The 27,025-nt window shown below is 46.3% G+C and overlaps 1 protein-coding gene across 1 annotated transcript in view; it reads right to left on the bottom strand.

Moving 5' to 3' along the window:
* LOC126088478 (uncharacterized) overlaps positions 1–27,025 on the bottom strand; it is a 441,574-nt gene that overhangs the window by 180,088 nt on the left and 234,461 nt on the right. Inside the window, exon 3 of the mRNA XM_049906619.1 lies at positions 6,264–6,400. Within this exon, the coding sequence (XP_049762576.1) occupies positions 6,264–6,400 (137 nt within the window). The remainder of the gene's footprint in view (positions 1–6,263; positions 6,401–27,025) is intronic.

Raw genomic sequence — 27,025 nt, 5'->3', positions numbered from 1 at the left:
CCATTATATGCATGTACACTGTATCTTCCCCTCCTCCACATAAAATTAATTTCGGACTATCTGCCGTCCTCACTAATTCCCCAAAGTGCGGCAGATACGCACTGGGTGTCTATTAACGACGTTATGATCGGACGTGACACGAGCATAAGAATCGGTGGTCTGCGCAATATAATTGCCATCCACAGCACCAGCTGGAAGTGAACTACAGCTGTGCCATCCGTTTTCCTGGGAACTGGACATGGAAATAAATCATCGTCTCTCGTATTACAAAAGCTAAGGTAACATTTCGTTGCAGGAAACTAGTGCAATAAAGGACATGTCTTAGACTTTAGAAACTTATTAAACTGTTAAAATTTCAGCGAATATTAAGCGGTAGACGGAAATGCGTCGGTTCATCATTATTAAAACGTTGTTTGATGAATTGTTATGATGATTTTTATAGCTACAATAAAAAGTACTACATCAACGACAATAATAATAATAACAATAAACACCATCCAGGATAATTGTCTGTCACGACTGTCTGTCATCGTTATGAATCCACTATCGATAATTGTAATTACGATCTTTGACTATCAGTCGGAGCATCAAAAATACACTACTGGCCATTAAAATTGCTACACCACGAAGATGACGTGCTACAGACGCGAAATTTGATAGGAACACGATGCTGTGATACACAAATCATTGGCTTTTCAGAGCATTCACACATGGTTGGCGCCGGTGGCGACACCTACAACGTGCTGACATGAGCAAAGTTTGCAACCGATTTCTCATACACAAACAGCAGTTGATCGGCGTTGCCTGGTGAAACGTGGTTGTGATGCCTCGTGTAAGGAGGGGAAATGCGTACCATCACGTTTCCGACTTTGATAAAGGTCGGATTGTAGCCTATCGCGATTGCGGTTTACTGTATCTCGATGTTGCTGCTGGCGTTGGTTGAGATCCAATGACTGTTAGCAGAATTTGGAATCGGTGGGTTCAGGAGGGTAATACGGAACGCCGTGCTGGATCCCAACGGCCTCGTATCACTAGCAGTTGAGATGACAGGCATCTTATTCGCATGGCTGTAACGGATCGTGCAGCCACGTCTCGTTTCTTGAGTCAACAGATGGGGACGTTTGCAAGACAACATCCATCTGCACGGACAGTTCGACGACGGTTGCAGCAGCATGGTGTCTCAGCTCGGATACCATGGCTACGGTTACCCTTGACGCTGCATTACAGACAGGAGCGCCTGCGATGGTATACTCAACGACGAACCTGGGTGCACGAATAGCAAAACTTCATTTTTTTCGGATGAATCGAGGTTCTGTTTACAGCATCATGATGGTCGCTCCCGTGTTTGGCGACATCGCGGTGAACGCACATTGGAAGCGTGTATTCGTCATCGCCATGCTGGCGTATCATCTGGCGTGATGGTATGGGGTGCCACTGGTTACACGTCTCGGTCACCTCTTGTTTGCATTGACGGCACTTTGAACAGTGGACGTTACATTCAGATGTGTTACGACCCGTGGCTCTACCCTTCATTCGATCGCTGCGAAACCCTACATTTCAGCAGGATAATGCACGACAGCATGTTGCAGGTCATGTACGGGCCTTTCTGGATACAGAAAATGTTCGACTGCAGCCCTGGCCAGCACATTCTCCAGATTCTCACCAATTGAAAAGTCTGGTCAATGGTGGTCGAGTAACTGGCTCGTCACAATACGCCAGTCACTACTCTTGATGAACTGTGGTATAGTGTTGAAGCTGCACCTGTACACGCCATCCAAGCTCTGTTCGACTCAATGCCCAGGCGTATCAAGGCGGTTATTACGGCCAGAGGTGTTTGTTCTGGGTACTGATTTGTCAGGATCTATGCACGCAAATTGCGTCCATGTTAGTTCTAGTATAATATATATTTGTCCACTGAATACCCGTTTATCATCTGCATTTCTTCTCGGTGTAGCAATTATAATGACCAGTAGTGTAGTTTGTCTACTACCCATGGATGACTTGGAACTATATGGGAAATCTGAAGCTGAAATCGAGTACTGACCAACACAGCTTGGATCTTTAGCACTGCCACTAACATGAAACTTGACCGTGACAAATCCGCCACAGCAAGACTGAATAAGAGCAAGATCACAAAATTTAAAGTTATAGAAGTAACAAACGGACAAGCCATTACCAACCACCAGTCTGAAGCCTGTGAATACTTGGGCAGCTTTCATATGGATAGCATAAAGCACCCGCAAGTGACAAATATCGTGAGCAAAGAATACATGTAAGAGATTTTGAAATGAATAATTTATTGAGTATATGTCAGTAGCGCTTGAGAAACAATGGCAGGCAGCTCCAGCATCTCCTTGTATGACAAAATTTATTCGGTTAGTACTGCGATTGTTTACGAGCGACACGACATCTGATTCGCCGCGCAACTTTCGGTCTGCATTTTAAATGCTCTTAATTTCGGATACCGTCAGCTGATTTGCTGCCCTAGCAAGGAAACCGCTACTTTCAGCGTCTCGTTTACTAGTCCAGTTGCCTCGGCATGGACTGTTGCACAGGAGTACGTTAAGTTGTCTCGAGGCCACGGCAGAAAGGTAGCCGGGACAGCGGGCAGAGCTATTCCTGATCCGCCCTCGCCGCCCGCCTCGGTCGGGCTTTCGACACGCGCCGCGCCTCTGCCTGTGCCTAGGTATAGCTGTGCGGCTGCCAAACGGTGGCCAGGTGGCGCAGCTGCGCGTATATCTCTGCCGCGACACGCACCGCCGCGTAATCCGGCGCGCGGACAGAAATACTCGCCCCGTGGCTCGTTCGACCCGCGATGACGGACTTAGGTGCAGCGCTGCTGCCTCTAATTACGACATCGCCCGAACATCTCGCTGGAACGGCCGCTGCAGATAACTTACGCCTGTTCCACATCCGTATTACACAGCCCGAGCGACTTCTGTCTTCATTTTGTCCCCTTGCGGCCGGTGTGAAAAACCGAGTGATCAAAAAGTTAGTATAAATTTGAAAACTTAATAAACCACGGAATAATGTAGATAGACAGGTAAAAATTGACGCACATGCTTGGAGTGACATGGGGTTTTATTAGACCCAAAAAAAAACAAAGTTCACAAAATGTCAGACAGATGGTGCTGGGCAAAACGTCAGTGAATGCGCATGACAATCATGTATAAAAGGAGCTGTAATGAGAGAGAGAGAGACAGATGCGACAGCAGTCGCAGCATGTCGACGTTGCCTGAAAAGGTGCTTTTAGTGAAGCTGTATTATCTGAATGGGGAACGTGCTAGTTCAGCGTTACGATCCTATCGCCATGGGAAGGGGATTCGAACGGGTAAACGTCCGTTGACAAATGCAGCTGTAGCGAGAATGATTTCGAAGTTCGAAGCCACGGGTTGTTTAGACGATGGACCCCGTAGTGGCCGACCGAGCACAAGGCGTAATGCTGCAGAGACAGTTCAGGAAGAAATGGAGACTGTAGCGGGTTCGTCTATGCTCGGGGAAGTATGCGCTCGTGCAGTCGCACATCGCACCGGCATTCCGTACACTACTGTTTGGTTGGCACTTAGGCGTACCGTCCGGTGCTATCCGTACAATCCATCGGCATAATGAACTCTTACCTGGCGATTTAGTGAAGCGGAGGGCATTTGCGGTGTGGGCGTTTCAAAAGATGGCGGAAGTTACGACTGGTTGAGGACCGTGTTGTTGACCGACGAAGCTCATTTCACGCTCCGAGTGTCTGTCAAAGCCCATAACTGCAGAATTTGGGCTACCGAAAATCCCAGAACTGTCGTGGAAACTCGATTGCACGACGAGAAAGTCACGGTATGGGTTGGATTTACCGCATCTACCATTATCGGGCCTTTTTTCTTCGAGAAAATGCGTGATTTTGGTTTTGTAACAGCTACCGTGACGGACGAGACGTACGCCGATACGTTACAGAATCTCATCATCCACAGCCTGGCTGATAAACACCCGCTGGAACGTACGATCTTTATGCAAGATGGCGCTCCACCCCATATTGCTAGACGCATAAAAGATCTCTTGCGCGCGTCGTTTGGTGATGATCGTGTGCTCAGCCGCCACTTTCGTCATGCTAGGCCTCCCAGGTCCCCAGACCTCAGTCCGTGTGATTATTGGCTTTTGGGTTACCTGAAGTCGAAAGTTTATAGTGATCGACCGACATCTCTAGGGATGCTGAGAGACAACATCCGACTCCAATGCCTCACCATAACTCCGGACATGATTTACAGTGCTGTTCACAACATTATTCCTCGACTACAGCTATTGTTGAGGAATGATGGTGGACATAATGAGCATTGCCTGTAAAGATCATCATCTTTGCTTTGTCTTACTTTGTTATGCTAATTATTGCTATTCCGATCAGATGAAGCGCCATCTGTCGGACATTTTTTGAATTTTTTTTAATCTAATAAAACCCCATGTCATTCCAAAGCATGTGTGTCAATTTGTACCTCTCTATCTACATTATTAAATGATTTATTCAGTTTTCAAATTTATACTGACTTCTTGATCACCCGATATTTGCCGAATAGACCGTTGGCGTTCGACGTTTTGACTATGCATTCGCTGTGGTTCCTCCTATCGTGATATATTTACTTTTTTCACTTCTCTCGTATTGTAAAGAAATTAAACAGTTCTTAGGAACAGTACTATAGAACGAGATTTTCACTCTGCAGCGGAGTGAGCGCCAATATGAAACTTCCTGGCAAATTAAAACTCTGTGCAGGACCGAGACTGGAACCGAGAATCTTTGCCTTTCGCGGGCAAGTGGTCTATCAACTTCATACCAGCGCAAACTCTGCTGCAGTGTGAAAATCTCATTCTGAAACATTCCCCAGGCTGTGGCTGAGCCACGTCTCCGCAGTATCCTTTCTCCCAGGACTGCTAGTTCTGCAATGTTCGCAGGAGAGCTTCTGTATAGTTTGGAAGGTAGGAGACGAGGTACTGACAGAATTGAAACTGTGGGGGCGGGACTTGGGTATGGTAGAGCACTTGCCCACGAAAGGCAAAGGTTCCGAGTTCGAGTCTCGATCTGGCACACAGTTTTAATCTGCCAGTAAGATTCAACAGTATTATAACAGCAATACACGAACAATGAAAATGATGTCGATTTTCACTTCTGACTTTACCTAATTTACGGATACGGTGCTTCTCCGTGCTTTGTCCGTGTAACGAGTTTGATTTCGCGGTACACTTCGAGAACTGTTTAGGTTTTGGCCAGTTGGTGCGAGAAGTCACGTCGCTTTACATCTATTTTATGTTTAACTCAACACATTTCGAAGCCAACGCGCTTGTTGAGTCCACGCCACGTCGATACGTTAAACTACGCCAGGCAAAAGAGGTCTGACAAGATAGTAAGAGGCTCAATGGCTCTGAGCGCTATGGGACTCAACTGCTGTAGTCATAAGTCCCCTAGAACTTAGAAGTACTTAAACCTAACTAACCTAAGGACATCACACACATCCATGCCCGAGGCAGGATTCGAACCTGCGACCGTAGCGGTCGTGCGGTTCCAGACTGTAGCGCCTTTAACCGCTCGGCCACTCCGGCCGGCAAAACTGTGTGCCCGATCGGGACTCGAACTGGGGACCTTTGCCTTTCGCGGGCAAGTGCACTACCATCTGAGCTACCGAAGTACTAGTAAGAGGTATCCCATGACTGTTTAGCTCTGTTAGCAGAAGTCTCGGAAAGTACTTGATCGTTTTAGGCCTACATTAAATTTATACACGAAACTCACAAAAATTTGAACGGAAATAGAAAATACTGTCACTGAAGCCACTATCCTCACAGGTCCAGCAACTGGATAGGTCTCCCTCTCTCTCTCTCTCTCTCTCTCTCTCTCTCATTGTCCCCCCCCCCCTCTCTCTCTCCCTCTCTCTCTCTCTCACTGTCCCCCCTCCCTCTCTTTCTCTTTCTCTTTCTCTCTCTCTCTCTCTCTCTCTCTCTCTCTCTCTCTCTCTCAAAGCTCTCATACCAATGGTCCCAACCTATTTATCCACTCATTTTAAGCAACTTCAACTGCCAATCAAAGTTGTGTTTAAGGTCACAGATAAGTGCGAAGAAGTGATGGACAGAGAGGGGGAAGGGCTGATATAGCCACAACAGAGAAGGGGGGGGGGGGGGAAGGAGACGGGGAGAGAGGAGGGAGGAGAGAAGGAATTAGGAGGTACGTCCAGTCCCCACGCATGTTGGGTAACGGCGCAGCGCTGCCGGCTCCGCCAGTGTGCTACACGGTTACTCACCGGCCAGCATGGCGAGCAGCAGCAGCAGCAGCGGTCCTAGCAGGGGCGCGGCAGTGGTCGTGGCCGTAGTACGGGCGCGCGGCCGCGCCGCCATCACCGCCCCCGCATCGTCACCTGCGCCCCGCCGAGTGCATCCTCTGAAACACAAAGACAACAACCTGCATCAGTCTGCAGTCCGGCTGGCCGCAAGCGCGGTACAAAGCAGCCGTAAATCTAAAGTGCTGCTCTCATCCCTAAGCGTTTCACATTGTTTTAAACATTGTGTTGCAGACACACAGACACAGAGAGAGACACAGAGAGAGAGAGAGAGAGAGAGAGAGAGAGAGAGAGAGAGAGAAAATGGCTCTGAGCACTATGGGACTCAACTGCTGAGGTCATTAGTCCCCTAGAACTTAGAACTAGTTAAACCTAACTAACCTAAGGACATCACAAACATCCATGCCCGAGGCAGGATTCGAACCTGCGACCGTAGCGGTCTTGCGGTTCCAGACTGCAGCGCCTTTAACCGCACGGCCACTTCGGCCGGCTGAGAGAGAGAGAGAGAGAGAGAGAGAGAGAGAGAGAGAGAGAGAGAGAGAGAGAGAGAGAGAGAGAGGGAGAGAGAGAGAGAGAGGTGGGGGGACAGAGAGAGATAGAGAGAGAAAGAGAGAGAAAGAGAGAGACAGAGAGAAAGAGAGAGAGAGAGAGAGAGAGACGGGGGGGGGGGGGGGGGAGGAAGAGTGAATACAAAACCCTCGCGTCGCCCGAAGCGTACTACTGTTTATACAGTGTCTCCCAGTTCCATTAGAACTGTGGATATGAAAAATAAGCCAAGTATTATGTTCACAAAATCACTGTATGTCTTCATAATAGTTTTCCTCTGAGTAAATAAACAGGTAAAATCGTTTTCAAGTGTTCTGAAACAGACATTTTAATCCTCTTTTTGGAACTGCACATAGTACAGCAGTACAATTTTCTTAGATGTCCCCATTTGCATCGTTAGTGTGTCCTTTATTGCCAGCTTCAATTTAGGGAACAATCAGAAGCTGGCTGTGGCCAAACCCGGCGAATACGGCGGGTGATCCAGGAGTGCGATCCAATTTGCTGGCAAAAACATTCGCTGACAATCTTCAGCTTGTGGGCTGGGTCACTTTCGTGGGGGCGGCACCAGGAACCTGCCTCTCTGTATTCGCGTCGAATTCGATGAATTCTCGCCCACAAACGACAGAGCAATCAAAAAAAAAAACTTACGTTGCGTCGCTGCTCCACCGCCGTTTTCCGACAACTATCAGCCACGTACACTGTTACATTCGCGGTCAAGACGCCTGCTGCAGAGGAGCCAGCACTTTGACCTTCTACACGGCTGTTGTTGAAACTTCTAGGATGGTAACGCCACAGCTCGCTACGAGATAGCACTGGAGTTTGAAATTTCACACCAGCATTCGTAAAGGAACTGGGAGACACTGTGTATATGAAACATCAATACTGCCCATACGACGTAATGATATTTAAAAAAAATTACATTTCTTCATGATTGTTGCGGCTACTGATAGTGTTAAACCGAAATTTAGAACTTCTGAAACAAATTTCAGTGCCAGTGTGTTCTAAAACCTATACGGTGAGAATCCCAAGTATAATACTTGAACACTTTTCGTCAGTCCGTCAGACTTATGTCGAGTTAATAGCAGGTATACAAAAGGTACAAAGAAGAGATGCACGAATTTGTTGCCAGCGTGAGTGTGCCACAGAAATGCTCAAGGAACTACAGTGGGAGACATTACAGGGAAGACATTGCACTTGTTAAAATACCCGGACTAGGGAGGTAGGATGAATTTCTTGTTGAAACCCCACGTATCATCCCCCGGTCTACGGGGAGGGGTCATAGCGTTTTTGAAGGTCCGACGTACACAGTTGCTCCCTAGTGATTTAACTAAAATTCCATTTTCGCGTACTCCCGCACAGAAGCGTGCAGTCACACGATTTGAAAATTCGACTGCAATTCCCCGTTTCTCGGCTGACAGCAAGAGCGGTCGCGATCGCCATATGGTGTAAGATCGGTACACATCTTCAGTATCGGAATCTAGGTGCCGTTTACTTTCATCTCCCCCCATTCCCCCCTATTTCCTCTATCCGATTAAAGTTACTGGGCTGTTCAAATTCTCCATGGCCTCCCTCTATAGCCATTCATAATATCCGCTTGTGGCTACCAGTACTCTGTGTCGCATCTGTTCGTATTCAATGGTCTCCTGGTTTTGAAGCACGTCCTGCGACATGCTGATGCCTCTTTTTCTACAGCTGCCCTCGTATTTTTCTAGTGTAAATATCGCGGTGAGCCTTATCGAAAAAGCCCAAGAGCCTCCCACACTCGGCGCAGCATGTGCCCATCAATGAGTTGGAAAGCATCGTTGATGCGAGCTCGCAGTTCTGGCACGTTTCTTGGTAGAGGAGGTTTAAACACTGAATCTTTCACATAACCCCACAGAAAGAAATCGCATGGGGTTAAGTCGGGAGAGCGTGGAGGCCATGACATGAATTGCTGATCGTGATCTCCACCACGACCGATCCATCGGTTTTCCAATCTCCTGTTTAAGAAATGCCGAACATCATGATGTAAGTGCGGTGGAACACCATCCTGTTGAAAGATGAAGTCGGCGCTGTCGGTCTCCAGTTGTGGCATGAGCCAATTTTCCGCGGGCTACGCGTGAAACTTGCCCGCACGCGTTCAACCGTTTCTTCGCTCACTGCAGGCCGACCCGTTGATTTCCCCTTACAGAGGCATCCAGAAGCTTTAAACTGCGCATACCATCGCCGAATGGAGTTAGCAGTTGGTGGATCTTTGTTGAACTTGGTCCTGAAGTGTCGTTGCACTGTTATGACTGACTGATGTGAGTGCATTTCAAGCACGACATACGCTTTCTCGGCTCCTGTCGCCATTTTGTCTCACTGCGCTCTCGAGCGCTCTGGCGGCAGAAACCTGAAGTGCGGCTTCAGCCGAACAAAACTTTAGTTTTTCTACGTATCTGTAGTGTGTCGTGACCATATGTCAATGAATGGAGCTACAGTGAATTTTTGAAATCGCTTCAATCATTTGTAATAGCCCTGTAGATGCAGGCGTCCAGTTGGTAACGTAAGACATCTATTGTATCGCGTCCAATGCCCACTGTCTCATGCAACCTGCTTGCCACAGAGTGATTGGAACCCGGACGCTTGTCATTCGCGAGTAAAGATTCCGTCCGAGGAAGCGGCAGGTTGTACTAGCGGCGGCTACCCCACAAGTCACTCTCGCTACCGACATGTCGCCAATGTCAGAGTCACTGCGGCTCGCTAAACGACCTCAGCGCTGGCGGCAGCCCAGAAAAAGGCGCTGGTACCCACGAAGCGCCGATCACTTCCGAGAAGAGCAGCGACTAGCAGCTCTGGGCTGGGCTGTTATTCTGGGCGCAGTACCGTAAACAACACCCGCTGGTGCTCCAGGCCGCCGGATATCAGTTACAGCGGACGTTTCCACAGCAGTGACACCGCGCCTCTGAACACTTCCCTGCGCCGTCCCGCAATTTACAGCACTGCAATTGCAGCTTACGTCAGGGTGCCCTGAACAGGATCAAAAGCACCGCGCTTTGAGGCTCTGCAGCTTAAGACAATCCTTATACCACCGGCGCATTCACACACTAAGTGAATCACTTTGTCAGTGCCCATAATAATTTGCATATCACAGCATCGTGTTCCTGTCAAATTTCGCGTCTGTAGCACGTCAACGTGGTGGTGTAGCAATTTTAATGGCCAAGTAAACGAAAACCGAATTGTGGCTAATCGCTACGGCATGTGTAAGTAGGCTGTTTAGATTTTTATATGGGTAATGCCACGTAGCGCTATATATGAAAATCACTGGCTGTGCTGTGTGCAGCCTGTGGCTAGTTTGCATTGTTGTCTGCCATTGTTGTCATGAACTGCTATAGCTGGATGTGAACAGCGCGTAGCGTTGCGCAGTTGGAAGTGAGCCGCCAGCAGTGGTGGATGTGGGGAGAGAGATGGAGTTTTGAAAAATGTCATGAACTGCTGTATATATTATGAATCTTGAGGTAAATACATCGTTTGTTCTCTATTAGAATCTTTCATTTGCTAAGACTATCAGTAGTTAGTGCCTTCCGTAGTTTGAATCTTTTATTTAGCTGGTAGTAGTGGCACTCGCTGTATTGCAGTAGTTCGAGCAACGAAGATTTTTGTGAGGTAAGTGATTTTTGAAAGGTGTAGTTTAATGTTACTCAGGGCCATTCTTTTGCAGGGACTTTTGATAGTCAGATTGCGTTGCGCTAAAATTATTGTGTGCCAGGTTAAGCACAGACTTGTATAAATTGTTCTAAGGGGACGTTTGACATGCTCTAAATATTTGATTTCGATCAAGTATCAGCCACGGACCACGCAAATGGTTGATATTTTGAGAAAATTAACGTAAATCACTTATGGCGATGACAATAACTCTTAGCCTCCGACATTTGAGACGAAAAGTGGTGGTGCTGCAACTTTCGCCTCCCACGTACAGCCACACACTGGTTCAAATGGCTCTGAGCACTATGCGACGTAACTTCTCAGGTCGTCAGTCGCCTATAACTTAGAACTAATCAAACCTAACTAATCTAAGGACATCACACACATCCATGCCCGAGGCAGGATTCCAACCTGCGACCGGTGCGGTCGCTCGGTTGCAGACTGTAGCTCCTAGAACCGCACGGCCACTCCGGCCGGCTTTACACACTGGCTGAGCGGCTTATCGAGCAAATCGTCGAACAGTGACTGGACAGTGCGGGCGCCCAGCCGAGGACCGTGGGCCGGGAAGGTCGCGCGCCGGCTGGTTTATGCCTACAAGGAGCTGGACGCACAACTCTGCGCCGGTACGGCCCTCGTGCTCCAGCTGTTGGGCGGAATGTGAGGCGGACAGGCATTAATATCTACCAGGTGGCGGAGCAAAACGAGCAGCAGGAGCGAGCGACAAAGGCCGAGGCAGCAGGCGCCCCGCCGGGCCCGAAGACGGGCGCGCGCATAAAGTGCGGCTATCTGCGAGCGCAGCGCTGCCTGCCTGCCTGCCTGCCTGCTCTATACCCTATACATATATACACACACCGGTCGGTGCGACGGCAGTAACTCAGAAGGCGAGGCATCTGATCGCAGAAGTCGCCGGCGCTCCGCCGCTATCGAGATGAAACGGCGTGTCACGACAACGTGGACCACGGCCAGCCCCGCTCTCCTTGCAAGAGGATACCGGGTTAATGCGACGCCGCACAGCTACATTCGCTGCTATACACTACTTGCGGAACCTCACTTTACAGAACGTCTCGAGTTTACCGAACTTTAGAAACTTACTCCAAGATGCTTGCTGCACCGGACATGGCCCCACCCGACATATCTGTGTCGGTTTGGGAAGAAGACCACACCAGCGTGTGGCTGGAGCAGTGCAGGGCACCCCAGACCATGTGGTGTAGGAGTGGCCCCTCTTCGACGATGTTGCACAACAATTTCGGGAACAACTACCAAACATCGACACGCACCACTTGCTCAGGCAAGAGGACACATTTAATGTCCTGAATAAATTAGCAGATGCGATCTCAAGCAAAGTCCTCAAAGAATACCTGAGAAACAATTAATGAAAAATCTCCAGACAGACTCCGTACACCCTCCCTGTTCCGCCAGGACATTGACTTGGCCAGCCGGGTCACGCCTGGAAGCCGCCATGTTTTAGGACTAGGTTGGGGGGAAGGGGGGCAGTACATCATCACCGGACTTGACAACGCACCGATCGTGACGGTAGATATAGAGATAGATTAGTTATAGGCTCAGAACTAGGATAATTAGATTAGTATAGAACTGCAGCGACAAAGCTCAGTGCGAAAGGCCAGCAAAATTAGGTTTGTATCTTCTAGCACACCTGTGACGCTGCAGGTAGTCATAGAAACTTGTTAAAAGTAGTATCAAAGTCTAACAGTAGTAGAAAATTCAATCCAATAATCATAACAACATGCGTAGTAAATAACAGTAGAATAGTCCCCATAGTGGTGAAGGCATTGTAGTATTAACCTGTAGTGTTAGAAAGCAAAAGCTGCAGATTGTAAATTGTAATAGTTAGAAATAGGACCTACAAATGTACTTAGGTAGTAGGTTAATTTGTATAATTATAATGGTTTGGACAAAGATTTTTCCAACAAAAAAAAAAATTGAAAAAAGATACGTCGACACTTGTCCTTCCCAGGAATGCTATTGCCCTGGGAATGGATATCATGAAACCAACCAATAAAAACGAAAATCTTGGGAAGAAGGCTAAAGGAACATGGTAACATTAAACATACCGCTCAAAATAATTAAGAACACATGAATGGGCATCTTCCATACGCCATTGGCCAGTAACTGAGGACTGGTTACGTTACCACCAAATTATACCTTTCTCTTTCACAATTACGAAACAATAATCATTTCATCCTCGATCGTTTACATAAAAAGAACTGAAATGTCCGACATATGTCGAAAACAAAGTGGAAACAGTTATTCATCCCGTCCTGGTGGGCGCTTGTCATTAGATTCTGAGAACTTCAGTACCGTGTATGCCCTCCGTAAGCGTTTCATTCTCCGTCCAAGTCACGGTGGTCACCCTGTGGTATCCGATCTCATTCTTCAACGACAGTTCATGAGAGTGCTTGGAGAGCCTGCCTCACTTCATTAAAAACGTATGTATATTCATGTGCCTCTATTTACGAACTGTTTGCCTTGCATTAAACTGACAAATCCTGCAACATTGAGTATTATTCTTGGACAAAGAAATTACTAATACTAATTTGTACAACAAAATTCCTTTCCACTCACAAGGGAACCTCCCCATCGCACCCCCCTCAGATTAAGTTATAAGTTGGCACAGGGATAGGCCTTGAAAAACTGAACGCAGATCAATTGAGAAAACAGGAAGACGTGTGGAACTATGAAAAAAATAAGCAAAATATACAAACTGAGTAGTCCATGCCGAACATAGGCAACATCAAGGACAATGTGAGCTGAGGAGCGCCGTGGTCCCGTGGATAGAGTGAGCAGCTGCGGAACGAGAGGTTCTTGGTTCGAGTCGTCCCTCGAGTGAGAATATTACTTTCTTTATTTTCGCAAAGTTATGATCTGTCCGTTCATTTATTGACGTCTCTGTTCACTGTAGTAAGTTAAGTGTCTGTGTTTCGCGACCGCACCGCAAAACCGTACGATTAGTAGACGAAAGGACGTGCCTCTGCAATAGGAACCGAAAACATTTGATCGCAAGATCATAGGTCAACCGAAAATTCGCTTCGCAACGTGAAATTCGATATTCCGGCGTCACAAATTGATCCTCCGCTTCATGTTTTTGTTATCTTTCAAGCCCGTTTTAATGACTGCTTTACTTTTCACTAGTCGGAAAGCGCAGAATTGGAGGGGGGGGGGGGGGGGCGTTAAATGCGATGTAAAAATAAATGAAAATGTTCAGTGTAAGTGAGGTATTTAAGTACAAAATAAAGTAGCACTGTGAAAGATTTAAGCGACAATGGCCTAGGGAAATTTGGGATACCGAAATGGATTCTCAAAACTAGCCTTCCAATGGGACTGGAAAGGAAAATTTAAAATAAGTGTGTATTACTAGCTTTGTGTATTACATGGGCTTTTGTAGAGAACCATTCAAAAACTGAGGGTAAGCAACGGATAGATGCCTTTTTACAATCGCTGGACGAGATAGGGCAGCAAACTGATCTGTCTGGTCAACACTGAAGGTCCAATTTCTGCTGCTGCTGCTAACGTGGGATGGTTTCTTTCATTTTTGGTTATTTTTATGGTTTACCGTACACGGCAAAGGCAGACGGTGGTAACTACAGCGTTGAAAAGAGAGGTATAGTATCATCTTAGAATACAGTACATTTTTTAACAAAATTTCAGATGAAAGTGGAGGTCTTCGGTCTTGTCAACCATTAACGTTGCAGCGGAACAGTGGAAAGCTTTGAGTGAAAAAGACACAGTGGAACCGCTCAGCCGAAAGCGAGGGACAATGGAGCCTGGGACCGGTCCGAAGCGACGACGAGATGACATCGGAACACATATTTCTGTCAGACTGACCGGTGTCCCAGTCACACATTCCTCCTGAAACAGGCTGCCCGCCAGCGCTACACGCAGAAGGGGGTGGGCAGCGTTTTCCACGACAATAACGCCTTCGGCCGCGCCGGCCCGGATTCTGTAATGGGGTCGTATATCAAACGCCGCGACGCAACCCAACAATGGCTGAAGTGGTTAACGGCGCCGTGTGGCGCCGGTCGGAAGGTCAGTGGCGAAAATAAAAAGGACGTCGGGTGAAGTGGGAGGTGAGCGCTGCAAAGCGAAGGAAGAGAAAGAGGAGGAGGAGGAAGAAGAAGAAGAAGAAGAAGAGAAAGGTGAGGAGGACATTAAAAAACACGGAGGGCCCGGCCAGACCTGCGCCGGTGTTTTTATCGGCGCGGGCGATCTGACTGACTTATAAGGGTCCGTGGCCCGGTTAATGGGGAGCCGCATAGCAGATGAGGGGCCCTTTTGTTGGCGTGGCCGTCGTCTCCGCGGAGCTGACGGGTGGCGGCGTCGCGGCGGCGGCGGCGCCACGAAAAACCGGCGACCCACCCGCCGTGCCAACTTTATAGGCGCGAGAGCGCCATCGCGACAGATTTACGGCCGCGATTTTGTAGGCGCGGACGCAGCCTCTTTATTGCGCATAAGAGTGGCAACCCTGCCGATACGGGCGCTCGAGTATTTCACGACCCTCCGTGCAAATATTTCAGATGTCGGCGTCGCGGGAACGTAAAATTTTATTGCCTCGCGGCGGTGTCTTTTGTTGGCCGGGATTCTTCGGAATGCGTCATATTTTCGTCCAAACTCTGCTCTGCTTATCGCGTCGTCGACGATAAGGTAAAAAAAAACGAGGCTCGGCAAGATGAAAACCCGGATGCGCTTTCACGAGAGTTCGACGATGTCGCGGTTTTTGCGTTACGTTTGAAGCGAGGTCGCCACATACCCCACTGTACAAAACGAACGCCTTGGTTCTACATGGTGAGTTGGGTAAAACTTAACACCACCTTTATTTCCTGTGCCGTTCAAGGCACCGTAACTACGCGATAATGCAATGCCTGTGCTGTTGTGCGTTGCAACTTTCCTTATACGTACCTGCATGTATGCAATATCGTATTTATCGACTGACACCCGGAAAGCGACTTTCAATTATAATGTCTCCTCTTACGGGAACATACATAATGGATTCCCGAGAGCAGGTTGCACACATGTGGTTGACAACACATGGAAATTTTGTTCTGGCCGTGAAGTGTGCTTAGGTAGTCTATTAGTAAGTCATTCGCTCGCGATAAGCGGATATCCGGATTAGAGTCCCGGACCGCCACAAATTTTGTCATTTCATTATGCAGCTGATAGTAGTTAACATCCGTAACTGCGAATACATTTAATGTATCTTAGCCATTATTTCAGCAAATATTACTAAACTTCAGAGCACGTAATTTTGCTACATGGGTAATTTAACATAAGAAATTCTTTTAGTAGAATGATATTAAGGACTAGTTACAGGAATAGCATGGCTTTCATTTATGATGTATTTAGTCAGTTTTGCGTAAAAATATTTTTATTTAAGACAGTATTAGTGCATGCCGTGAATTTCATTGTTTCATTTACGTTTTAAATATTACATTGCACAGATGTTGCCTATTTGCTCTGTATTGACGAATGACTGTAGCCGGTCCCGAAAACTCACAGTATCGTCCATTCACTTCTGTTGTGGAATAAGATTTCTTCCTGGATTGTCGTCTTCAGACCTTCGAGGCAGTGTGACTTGAGATGTCATCACAAAAAGAAGTCATATAAACCTAGATCAAGGAAGCGAGGGAACTAGTGAAGATAACCTATCTGGAGATAAGGTGATCTGGAAACTCATCCGGCAAGACACCCATTGGATTACTACTGCAATTGCAGCGTCTTGTTGACACCATACTCTCCTGATGTCGCGTTTCGGGGAACAAGAAGATTTGGAACGTCGTAATGTAGAGCTCCGAAAAATATTAACACCCATAGTGATATTGTTTTCCTCAAAAAATTACGAGCCAATAACGCTCTGTTACAAGAGTATAGGAGAGAGAACGCTGTTACTTTTGGACTGCATTGAGATGACGCCTGTCGCATCCGAGAATTTTCGTTACACCAATATCTACAGTGTTGTTTGTTAACGAACTCATCTGAACGAAAATTAGGTTCATCACTCGTGAGAAAAATCATGTTTTCGTTATTGACCAGGTTTTTATGCATGGTATTCACAATCACTTCAAGTCACTACGTTAATGTCGTATGGATGGTGATAAACATCTTCAGGTAGAATACTGCGCGCTGTTGACTCGTTAATCCTTGAACTCGCAGCACGCAAGCGAACCGAGCACCACGAACTCAGTATCTTAGACGCCCTATGTCGCTCCATGTTTCCGGACATACGGGCTGCATTGAAGAGCCACGTGGGATGTTTTCCATTGCGGAGCTAGTTTCATTGAGGTTTTCAACCCGCTGAAAGGTGATGTGGCGGTATGGAACAAGCCGGATACATCGAAAAGGGGCGCGGAAGTGACGTTGTGTCTGCGTCACAGACACAGTCTTTAAGAAAAACCGACAGAAATCGAAGCCACGTGTTCCACGCTACTCAGTATTGCGAGAAGAGACATTCTCCCCTCCCTCCCCCCCACCCCCAGACAGGCCGTACTATCCAATACAAAAACATGTGGTACCCGTGACGGATCCTTTAACTCGCTCACTCTTTTTCCAATGCCCTTCGAAAGCTTCAGCAAGGACAAGTACAGTAAATGATACTTTTTATGATCGACGTTCGATGTTTTCACAAAAACAAATGAAACGTTGAAAGTTGTAAATGAATTTTGCTATTTGGCGAGCAAAATAAATAACGATCGAACTAGAGATGATATAAAATGCAGACTACCAGTAGGAAACAAAGCGAATGGAACTAGAAAACCACATATTTCGGTAGGTCAACACCCGACAGTTTCAAGACAATTTGTGTCAAACTTTTATTACAGCGGGTTGTAGCAAAGTATGACGATGCCTTTAATCAGCTTATTTTCATGAATGGGAAACTACCATACAAAAGCTACCAAATACGACTCTCTATCTTTGGTAAGCTGTAGTGCAGTACGACCCACTCGGACACTTGCAGTCCTCTTTTCTCAGGTTGCCGGCTGCTGGCGAGGCGTGTAGGTGGCCAGCGGACTGTGTTCACAACCACAGGAAGCGGGCGCGTTGAACCTGCAGGCGTGTCGTAAAAGTCTGGCCCGAGCGCGTGGGCGGAGCCTCGGCTGGGACCCATCACGTGGGCAACACGTGTGCTACTTGTGGGGGCGACAGCGGCCACACCTAGCGCGCCGCAGGTATTTACGACCTGTCATTGCCATGCACTCGGACTACGTCACTGTACAACTTCATGCATACTAGCACAGGTCGGTTCTTCTTCCCCTGATATTCTTATCACCGTTTCGCTCCGTAACATGAAGCCGTCTTTCTGGGCGCACTCAAACATAAAATAAGAGTAGCACTGACAGAATATAATAATTCCAATCCCAAACAAAGCAGGTATTGACAGATGTGAAAATTACAGAAGTTATCAGTTTAATAAGTCGCAGCTGCAAAATACTAACGCGAATTCTTTACAGACGAATGGAAAAACTGGTAGAAGCCGACCTCGGGGAAAATCAGGTTGGATTCCGTAGAAATGTGGCACACTTGAGTCAATACTGACCCTACGGCTTATCTTACAAGCTAGATTAAGAAAAGGCAAACCCACGTTTCTAGCATTTGGAGACTCGGAGAAAGCTTTTGGCAATGTTGGCTGGAATACTCTCTTTCAAATTCTGAAGGTGGTAGGGGTAAAATACAGGGAGCGAAAGGCTATTTACAATTTTTACAGAAACCAGATGGCAGTTATAAGAGTCGAGGGACATGAAAGGGAAGCAGTGCTTGCGAAGGGAGTGAGACAGGGTTGTATATATATATATATATACCCCTCCGAATCGCCAAATCATTAGCTGCTAACAATTTCTCTTTTATCTGTACTTAACTGGGCTCTGTATTGAAAGAGGTTTTTCTTTGTGATTGCAGAGAGGACCTGGCGAAGGTGCAGCGTTTGCGTGAATCACAGGCTGCTTCTCGGAACAGAGTTGGCAGATGAAATAAATCATTCTGGCTATATGTACGGACGACTCAGATCCGGCAATGTGAATCCCAGTCTAACCTCCAGCTGTGAAACAAAGAGAAATCACTACAACCGACGTATTCATCGAGAGAGAATTCAGTAACTGTATCGGTAAACTTTTTAAATTATATGTCGTTATTTTTTTCAGTTTCAGTTGACATTTTTTTAAATTACGGTATGCCTAGTTTCGCTCTACCTGAATATCTTCAGACCTACGTAGTTGCATCAGCGACCAAGCGACCATCGTGTCTGAACAGGAAATACTACTTCCTATACAAACACGACAGGGTGGTGATGCAACTACACAGGTCTGAAGATGATCCAGGGAAATCTAAACAAACCAGGACTTAAAATGTATAAAATGTTATACCGAACGAAATAACACTCATGGGTACAATGGTGGGTTCGTAGCTTCACTCCCGGAAGGGGGCTCAGATCATGCAACAACGCGTGAAATATCAGATAATTTTATTAAAAGTTTAACACGATGAAATACTTCACTTGGTAACAATCGATGTCCACAGGAAACGCCATGTCACTGAACAGTAACATATCACTTAAGACAAAGATATTAGTCTTGTGGTATCGATAGTAACGATGCCACATAGTTTCTCACGTTGGCACTACGAGAGAGAGAGAGACAGACGACAGCGCCCTCTAGCCGTCGCTGTCGAGGTCTACGAGCTCCGCGAGTGCTTCAGCCCAGTTCATCAGGTGCAAACAGCCAGGGCAAAAATGGTTCAAATGACTCTGAGCACTATGGGACTCAACATCTTAGGTCATAAGTCCCCTAGAACTTAGAACTACTTAAACCTAACTAACCTAAGGACATCACACACACCCATGCCCGAGGCAGGATTCGAACCTGCGACCGTAGAAGTCCCGCGGTTCCGGACTGCAGCGCCAGAACCGCTAGACCACCGCGGCCGGCCCTGAAATTTAGTATTCTTAACATTGAGAGTCTCGGAATATTTGGTTCCCTGACGATTTCCGAAATTGAATGCCCCAAGCGTGTAGATCCAATTACCATTCCACGCACAAAGTCTGTTAACTCCGGTCGTGCGGCCGTAATGGCGTCGGACACCTTTTCACATGAATCACCTGACAAGGGAACCTCCCCATCGCACCCCCCCCCCCTTCAGATTTAGTTATAAGTTGGCACAGTGGATAGGCCTTGAAAAACTGAACACAGATCAATCGAGAAAACAGGAAGAAGTTGTGTGGAACTATGAAAAAATAAGCAAAATATACAAACTGAGCAGTCCATGCGCAAGATAGGCAACATCAAGGATAGTATGAATTCAGGAGCGCCGTGTTCCCGTGGTTAGCATGAGCAGCTGCGGAACGAGAGGTCCTTGGTTCGAGTCGTCCCTCGAGTGAGAATATTACTTTCTTTATTGTCTTAAAGTTACCATCTTTCCGTTCATTCATTGACGTCTCTGTTCACTGTAATAAGTTTAGTGTCTGTTTTGCGACCGCACCGCAAAACCGTGCGATTAGTAGACGAAAGGACGTGCCTCTCCAATAGGAACCGAAAACATTTGATCGCAAGATCATAGGTCAACCGATTCCTCCACAGGAAAACACGTCTGATACATTCTATACGACACTGGTGACTGCATGTGCGTCACATGACAGGAATATGTTGTCGACCCATCTCTCGTTCCGCAGCTGCTCACGCTAACCACGGGACCACGGCGCTCCCGGGCTCATGTTATCCTTGATGTTGCATATGTTGCGCATGGACTGCTCAGTTTGTAATTTTGTTTATTTTTTTCATAGTTCCACACAACTTCTTCCTGTTTCCTCGATTGATCTGTGTTCACTTTTTCAAGACCTATCCACTGTACCAACTTATAACTAAATCAGAGGGGGGTGCGATGGGGAGGTTCCCTTGTGAGTACAAAATGTCAGCTCCGCCAATGCATCGCGCCTTTATAGCTTGTGCACGCGACACTGCCGCCAGCTGTGTATGCGCCTATCGCTATCCCACGACTTTCGCCACGTCGGTGTAAGGCAGAGGGGCAGGTGTGAGTGGAGCGGGGTGTGCAGCAGGCAGCCAAGTGCCGTGCGGTATGCGCGTCACGTCAGGTCACGTCACGTCACGTGACACGGCAGCGCAGGGCGGCGCGGCTGAGTCAGCGCAGCAGCAGACGGCGCGGCTGCGGCTACGGCTACGACCGGCCACCCAGCCGTGGCTGTGTTTATAAATAGACGGCCGCAGCGCCGGGCACAGCCCCTGTGTGTCTGTGTGTGTCTCTCTGCTCCGCTCCTACACACAATCTGTCCGCAGCTGGACACATCCAGACCTGTCCTGGCTGCCCACTGCAGTGTTATCGACCTCCCTGTTCAGAGAGTCCAGCGCCTTCGCGTTCAGACGGACGCCGTACTTGTCAGCCAGGTACCGCAGCCTTTCAGTTTTCAGTATCGATCACAACTTTCTGCATGTTGCGTTTCAGACTATCTTAATACACAAAATTCATAGGACAGCGATGTGCACATAGATCGCGTACACAAGGTGCAAAACGACAGTGCGTTGGCGGAGCTGCCATTTTGTACTCAGCTGATAAGAAATCAGTATTCCTAGCTTCACAATGTCAAGAGTGCCGAAACTACCAAATCTCAGGCATTACCTTACATCACGGACAAGGCAGTGGCCGACGGCTTCGCCGAACAACCGAGAACAGCGTCGTTTGCTACGCCATGTCTCTGCAGTATCCTTTCTTCCAAGAGTGCTATTTCTGCAAACGTTCGCAGTAGAGATTGTGTGTAGTTTGGAAGGTAGGAGACAAGGTACTGGTAAAATTGAAGCTGTGGGGGCGGGTGGAACAGCGCCTACACACTGGCGCCAACAACGAGCTGAATTCGTATAGTGGCGACGTAAACATGTCTGCGCATAGATCGCGGCCGGTGGATTTGCGGTTTTTAATGTGAGTAATATTGCTCCACTGTACCTGAGACCATTTCGGAAAGCTCAATGCGGAACGACCGAACAACCAAAGTCGGATTCGAAACGCGAAAGACAGAAAGCAAATAATATTGGCGCCGATGTGTGGTAAGATACCGACATAGGTGGCCTTTGATAAATGGCCCAAACAGCGACGAGCAACGGATTCGTACCATCATTGTGGCCAATGCTGGTATATGTAAACTACGTTGTCATTCTTAGGTCCACCGCCAGTGTCTGTTGTTCTAATTGAACGGACGTAATGTCAGCAACCGACTCACTTCATTGGTTAGCTTGACACGCTACTAATTTCATTGTTCCACTTGCATCATCAAGGATTTGGCATCAAGTGTTTAAGCATGGATTTCGTTTCCGGTACAGTGCAATGGAAGTGTACTCAATTTGCTGATAACCATTTGCTATTCAGATTAGGAAGGGTAATGGCAGTGGCGCTCGACGTTTGTATCGGGAGTTTTTCCAGAACGACGGTGTCCTGACAGGACGACGTTTCTAGCAATTTATCACCGTCTTATGGATGACAGGAGCTTTAAGCCTTCTACTCGCCACTGGTAGAAGCCTGGGAGGATGAGGAGGAACTACTTTATGCGGTTCAGCACAACCTAATGTCGCCGCAAGCCAGTTAGCTGAACCAAGTGATGTTGACCACGTCACTGTCTGGACAACGTTTCATACCGTGCTGATAGGTTCTTTTCCTGTTGTTTCACACAGTGTGTTGAGGAATTTTAGAAACTGATCTCTCACACTGAAATACAGAGTTTACAGACTGATGTTGTAACGGAACATATTAAAGGCTTTACTGTACCGAAGTATGCGATACCCTCCAAATTCAACCAGTTTAACGAGTATTTATGAGTATAGAAAAGTTATTGTGTATGTTAACAATGATTGCATAACTTGTCTCCATAAACAGTCAACCCATTAAATTATACTGAGTAACTGACCCACACAAAAGATTATATCACTTGATCACTGATACAGCAAATGTCGTCATGTAAAAACACTAAGTTCATCTTAAATAATTAATATGAAGTACGAAAAATAGTGGCCAACTTTGGTATTTTGGATCTCCTTAAATAAAATTCACCCAGTGAAACCTATTTGTTCACTAGGAGCGTTTTCACTCAGTATTCACGAAATCAATCCTATTTTAGACGAAAACCAATGTAATTCTTAATAATTCATGTTATTTACTTATTTATGCAAATTAGAGAAGTCAATTGACAAACTTCTAAAAAACGGCCTTTTTGTAACAAAGAATTATTCTGTCAAGTCAACAAATCTGTCTGTCATTTTAATAACATGTTAAATTGTGTCACTCGATGCAAATTAATAACTTTTCTGCACAAATTGTGATAACAGATGTACATGTGACTTATAAACTATATCTCTTTTTAGTAGTTCTTTGACAATGTTATAAATACGAGCAGCAAGAACGGTAGGGAGGCAGTCGGAATGTCACTTTGGTAAAGTGTGTTTGTGTGTTATTGTTTGAGGTGGATAAACAATGCAAAGAACATGTAACGGAAGTACTACTTTGTGTTGAGTCATGGTCTTTGGTGGACAGTGGAATTAAGATGGCCACCACAGTAATAAATATTTGAAGTTTACATATTTGTTGGTTTCGCTCATTCTTTATCATGAAAAGCACATAAAAAACACGGGACCTCATGTTTTTAACCCTAGACAACCAGATTTAGAGCCAGCATCAGCATCGAGAGACAGAAGCGATCCAGCAAGTAGCAGCGATTTCCATAACACAATGCATTTTAATGGCGCCAACCTAACATCAAGTGCTAACAAGCTCCGTAAATGGGAGTGAAATAGTGCGATTATAGCAATTAGCAGTATCTAAGACCAGGCGACCATTACAATGTCCATGTAACATCTTTCCTTCATCTACGTGTGAGAAAGGTTTCCTGAAAGTTTGCTCAAACCTTTTCGTTGCACCATGTATACACAGGCTGTTTAAAGTAAAGTGTCCCAAATTCTTACAGTAGATAGTACTGTCAAAAACTAAAAAGTAAGTAGACTTATATCCGGAAACAAATATTCACTGAAATATCTCATTCTGTCTCATCACAGCTGTATCTCCGTTGACGCTGAAGGAGGTGCTCAATTTGGTTATCACTTATTCTCAGACATCCTTCAGCCTTCCTTGCATAAGATTCAGAAAATTTTGAGAACTCATCCAGCTGCGTCGTATTTGGTTACAAGCTCGTGTTACGTATGCACACTGTCTATAGGCGTCCAATACACCAATGTACGTAAATGCCTCCATAACCGTAAATCAAAGAAGTTAGCGTCAGCTGAAGGAGAAGGCCATGCTACTGCATCTCCTCGACCAATACAACCCTCATTAAACGTTTAGTATTAATACTATCGTACAGGGCGTAGAAAAAAAGAGTCGCTGCCTCGTCCTGAATAGACAACCTTTGTCATTTGCAGGGAAAATTTTCTCTTTTAGAGGTTGTCGTCGCACACACTGTGAATTCCGCTCATTTGCAAAGACCATGTAAGCTATGAGTTGTGCATACCCAGAGCTCATTGTCAGAATCCATTTGAAGAATAGGAGCTGTTGAGACTCCGTCCCTTCCCTTCTTCAAACCGGCTACCACAGGCTAGTACAATCCTTATTTCTGTTCGTCCCTTGCTGTGTTCTGCCGCCTTTATCCAGCCTGACCTTCACGTCACCACTGTACATATTGTGTTTGTAACGTTCTGACCGCGCCGTCGAGATAAGGACAGCCATTATCTGAACCATTTCTCTCTCTCCCTCCGAACGAGATGAGTAAGACTCCAAGTCCAAGAAACAATTGGGATCTGTCACATGTGGTTCGGTAAAAGTAATTCCTACGATTCTTTCAACTGATTTTACTTTCGAACTTGCCTTTTCGCAACTAGGTGTCCGTAAGTTATCGCTACTTTTTATGTTTATCCGGACAGACACTCTTCAATACCGAGCTGGTGGAAGCACTGCATGAAGATACGCCGTGACGCTTGACGTCACAGCCGCCATAAGAAGTTGGGACAAGCTGTCAAGCTACTAAACAGGAAGAATTAGTTTACTGAGCTAACCACGCGAAAGTCACAAGCACAAGCATTATTAACAGCTCCGAATGCCCCTCGCTAATGTAGCGTACACGCCAAAGACCATCACGGTTTTCCGTGAAGGGACGCCTTTGGAGAGTTAAGAGTTTGTCATTGCGCTTACTGGCAGCGGAAGGAATTTGTTGCGACCGGTAATGCTCCCATGAACTGTAAACATGCCAACCGCTTATTTAAAACCTAGTAAGTAGAGGGAGATATGGAGCCATGCAACCCAACCGCAATTTAGCAACATCCCGTGCCTAACAACTATCACAGCCGGTTTTACAGTACTATGTAGGAGATTACTATTAAAAACAGTCTTGATCACAATTTATTTAACAAGGTGACCGGTTTCGACCACTACTGTGGTCATCTTCAGACCATTGAGTAGTCTTTCTGTTGGAGAATCTCAAACAGAAAGAGGCTCCTACTCAATGGTCTGAAGATGACCACAGTAGTGGTCGAAACCGGTCACCATGTTAAATAAATTGTGATCAAGACTGTTTTTAATAGTAATTATTTACAAGACATTGATCACTGCTGTTCCCGTAATGCATTCAAAAGTAATGTAGGCGATTGTTGACCCTCAACCAGATCACTGGAAGTGTGCCGGTGCACTTCAACCTTATACCTTCACCACAGCTTTCCGATAGAGCCTGCAGACAGACAATCCCTCACATCACGCAACACTGCAACCTGACAGCATATAGCTGACATCCACATACCAGGCGCAATTAATTTTATAAACGCTGTTGAAGTCCGATAACGGATTATCGGATACTTTCGTTATTGTTAACTGAAAGTTATGTTACAATTGTGTGCTTTCCACTCACAATATTATTATTGGTCATTTACATGGCATATTTGACGGTGTATGCTATTTTTCCCCTTCTTTTAGCCATCAGTCGACTGGGTGGATGCTGCCCACCACGAATTTCTCTCCTGTGACAACCCATATCAGAGTAGCAGATGAACCTCTCCCCTCAATTATTTTCTGCTTGTATTCTAGTCCTTGTCTTCCTCTACGGCTCCCTGTAGTATCATGTAATTTATTTCGTGATGTCTTAACGGATGTCCTATCATCCTGTCCCTTTTTCTTGTCAGTTTTCCGTGTATTATTTTCCCCGCCGATTCTGCGGAAAATCTGCTCATTCCTTACATTATCAGTCAATCTGATTTTCAACATTCGCCTGAAGCACCACATCACAAATACTTCTCTTCTGCTCCGATTTTGCCAAGGTTTCACTACCATACAACGCTATGCTCCAAATGTACATTCTCAGAAATTTCTCCCTCAAATTCAGGATTACATCCCATACTAGCAGACTTCTCTTGGCCAGAAGTACCTCCTTTGTCAGAGTTAGCTAGTCCGCTTTCTATGTCCTTGCTCCGTCCATCATGGCTTATTTTGCTGCCTAGGTAGCAGAATTCCTGAACTTCGTGACCCCAATTCTGACGTGAAATTTCTCACTGTTCTCGTCACTGCTACTTCTCACTACTTTCGTCTTTCTTCGATTTACTCTCAGTCTATATTTATAACCATGTAATCATGTTTTCATCATATTTCGATACAGTTCCGCACTGTCGCCCGATAAAGTAAGAGCCTACGCAATATCAGACCTGCTGTGTGGCTGGATTGAAGAGTTTTTAGCAAACAGAACCCAGCATGTTGTTCTCAATGGAGAAACGTCTACAGACGTTAAAGTAACCTCTGGCGTGCCACAGGGGAGTGCTATGGGACCACTGCTTTTCACAATATATATAAATGACATAGTAGATAGTGTCGGAAGTTCCATGCGGCTTTTCGCGGATCATGCTGTAGTATACAGAGAAGTTGCAGCATTAGAAAATTGCAGCGAAATGCAGGAAGATCTGCAGCGGATAGGCACTTGGTGCAGGGAGTGGCAACTGACCCTTAACATAGACAAATGTGATGTATTGCGAATACATAGAAAGAAGGATCCTTTATTGTATGATTATATGATAGCGGAACAAACACTGGTAGCAGTTATTTCTGTAAATTATCTGGGAGTATGCGTGCGGAACGATTTGAAGTGGAATGATCATATAAAATCAATTGTTGATAAGGCGGGTACCAGGTTGAGATTCATTGGGAGAGTCCTTAGAAAATGTAGTCCATCAACAAAGGAGGTGGCTTACAAAACACTCGTTCGACCTATACTTGAGTAATGCTCATCAGTGTGGGATCCGTACCAGGTCGGGTTGACGGAGGAGATAGAGAAGATCCAAAGAAGAGCGGCTCGTTTCGTCACAGGGTTATTTGGTATGCGTGATAGCGTTACGGAGATGTTTAGCAAACTCAAGTGGCAGCCTCCGCAAAAGAGGCGCTCTGCATCGCAGTGTAGCTGTCGAGGGTTCGAGAGGGTGCGATTCTGGATGAGGTATCGAATATATTGCTTCCCCCTACTTACACCTCCAGAGGAGATGACGAATGTAAAATTA

Source organism: Schistocerca cancellata, chromosome 6 (assembly GCF_023864275.1).
Source record: "Schistocerca cancellata isolate TAMUIC-IGC-003103 chromosome 6, iqSchCanc2.1, whole genome shotgun sequence".
Lineage (NCBI taxonomy): Eukaryota > Metazoa > Arthropoda > Insecta > Orthoptera > Acrididae > Schistocerca > Schistocerca cancellata.
The sequence above is the reverse complement of the archived record's forward strand: the minus strand, read 5'-3'. Positions and strand labels throughout refer to the sequence as shown.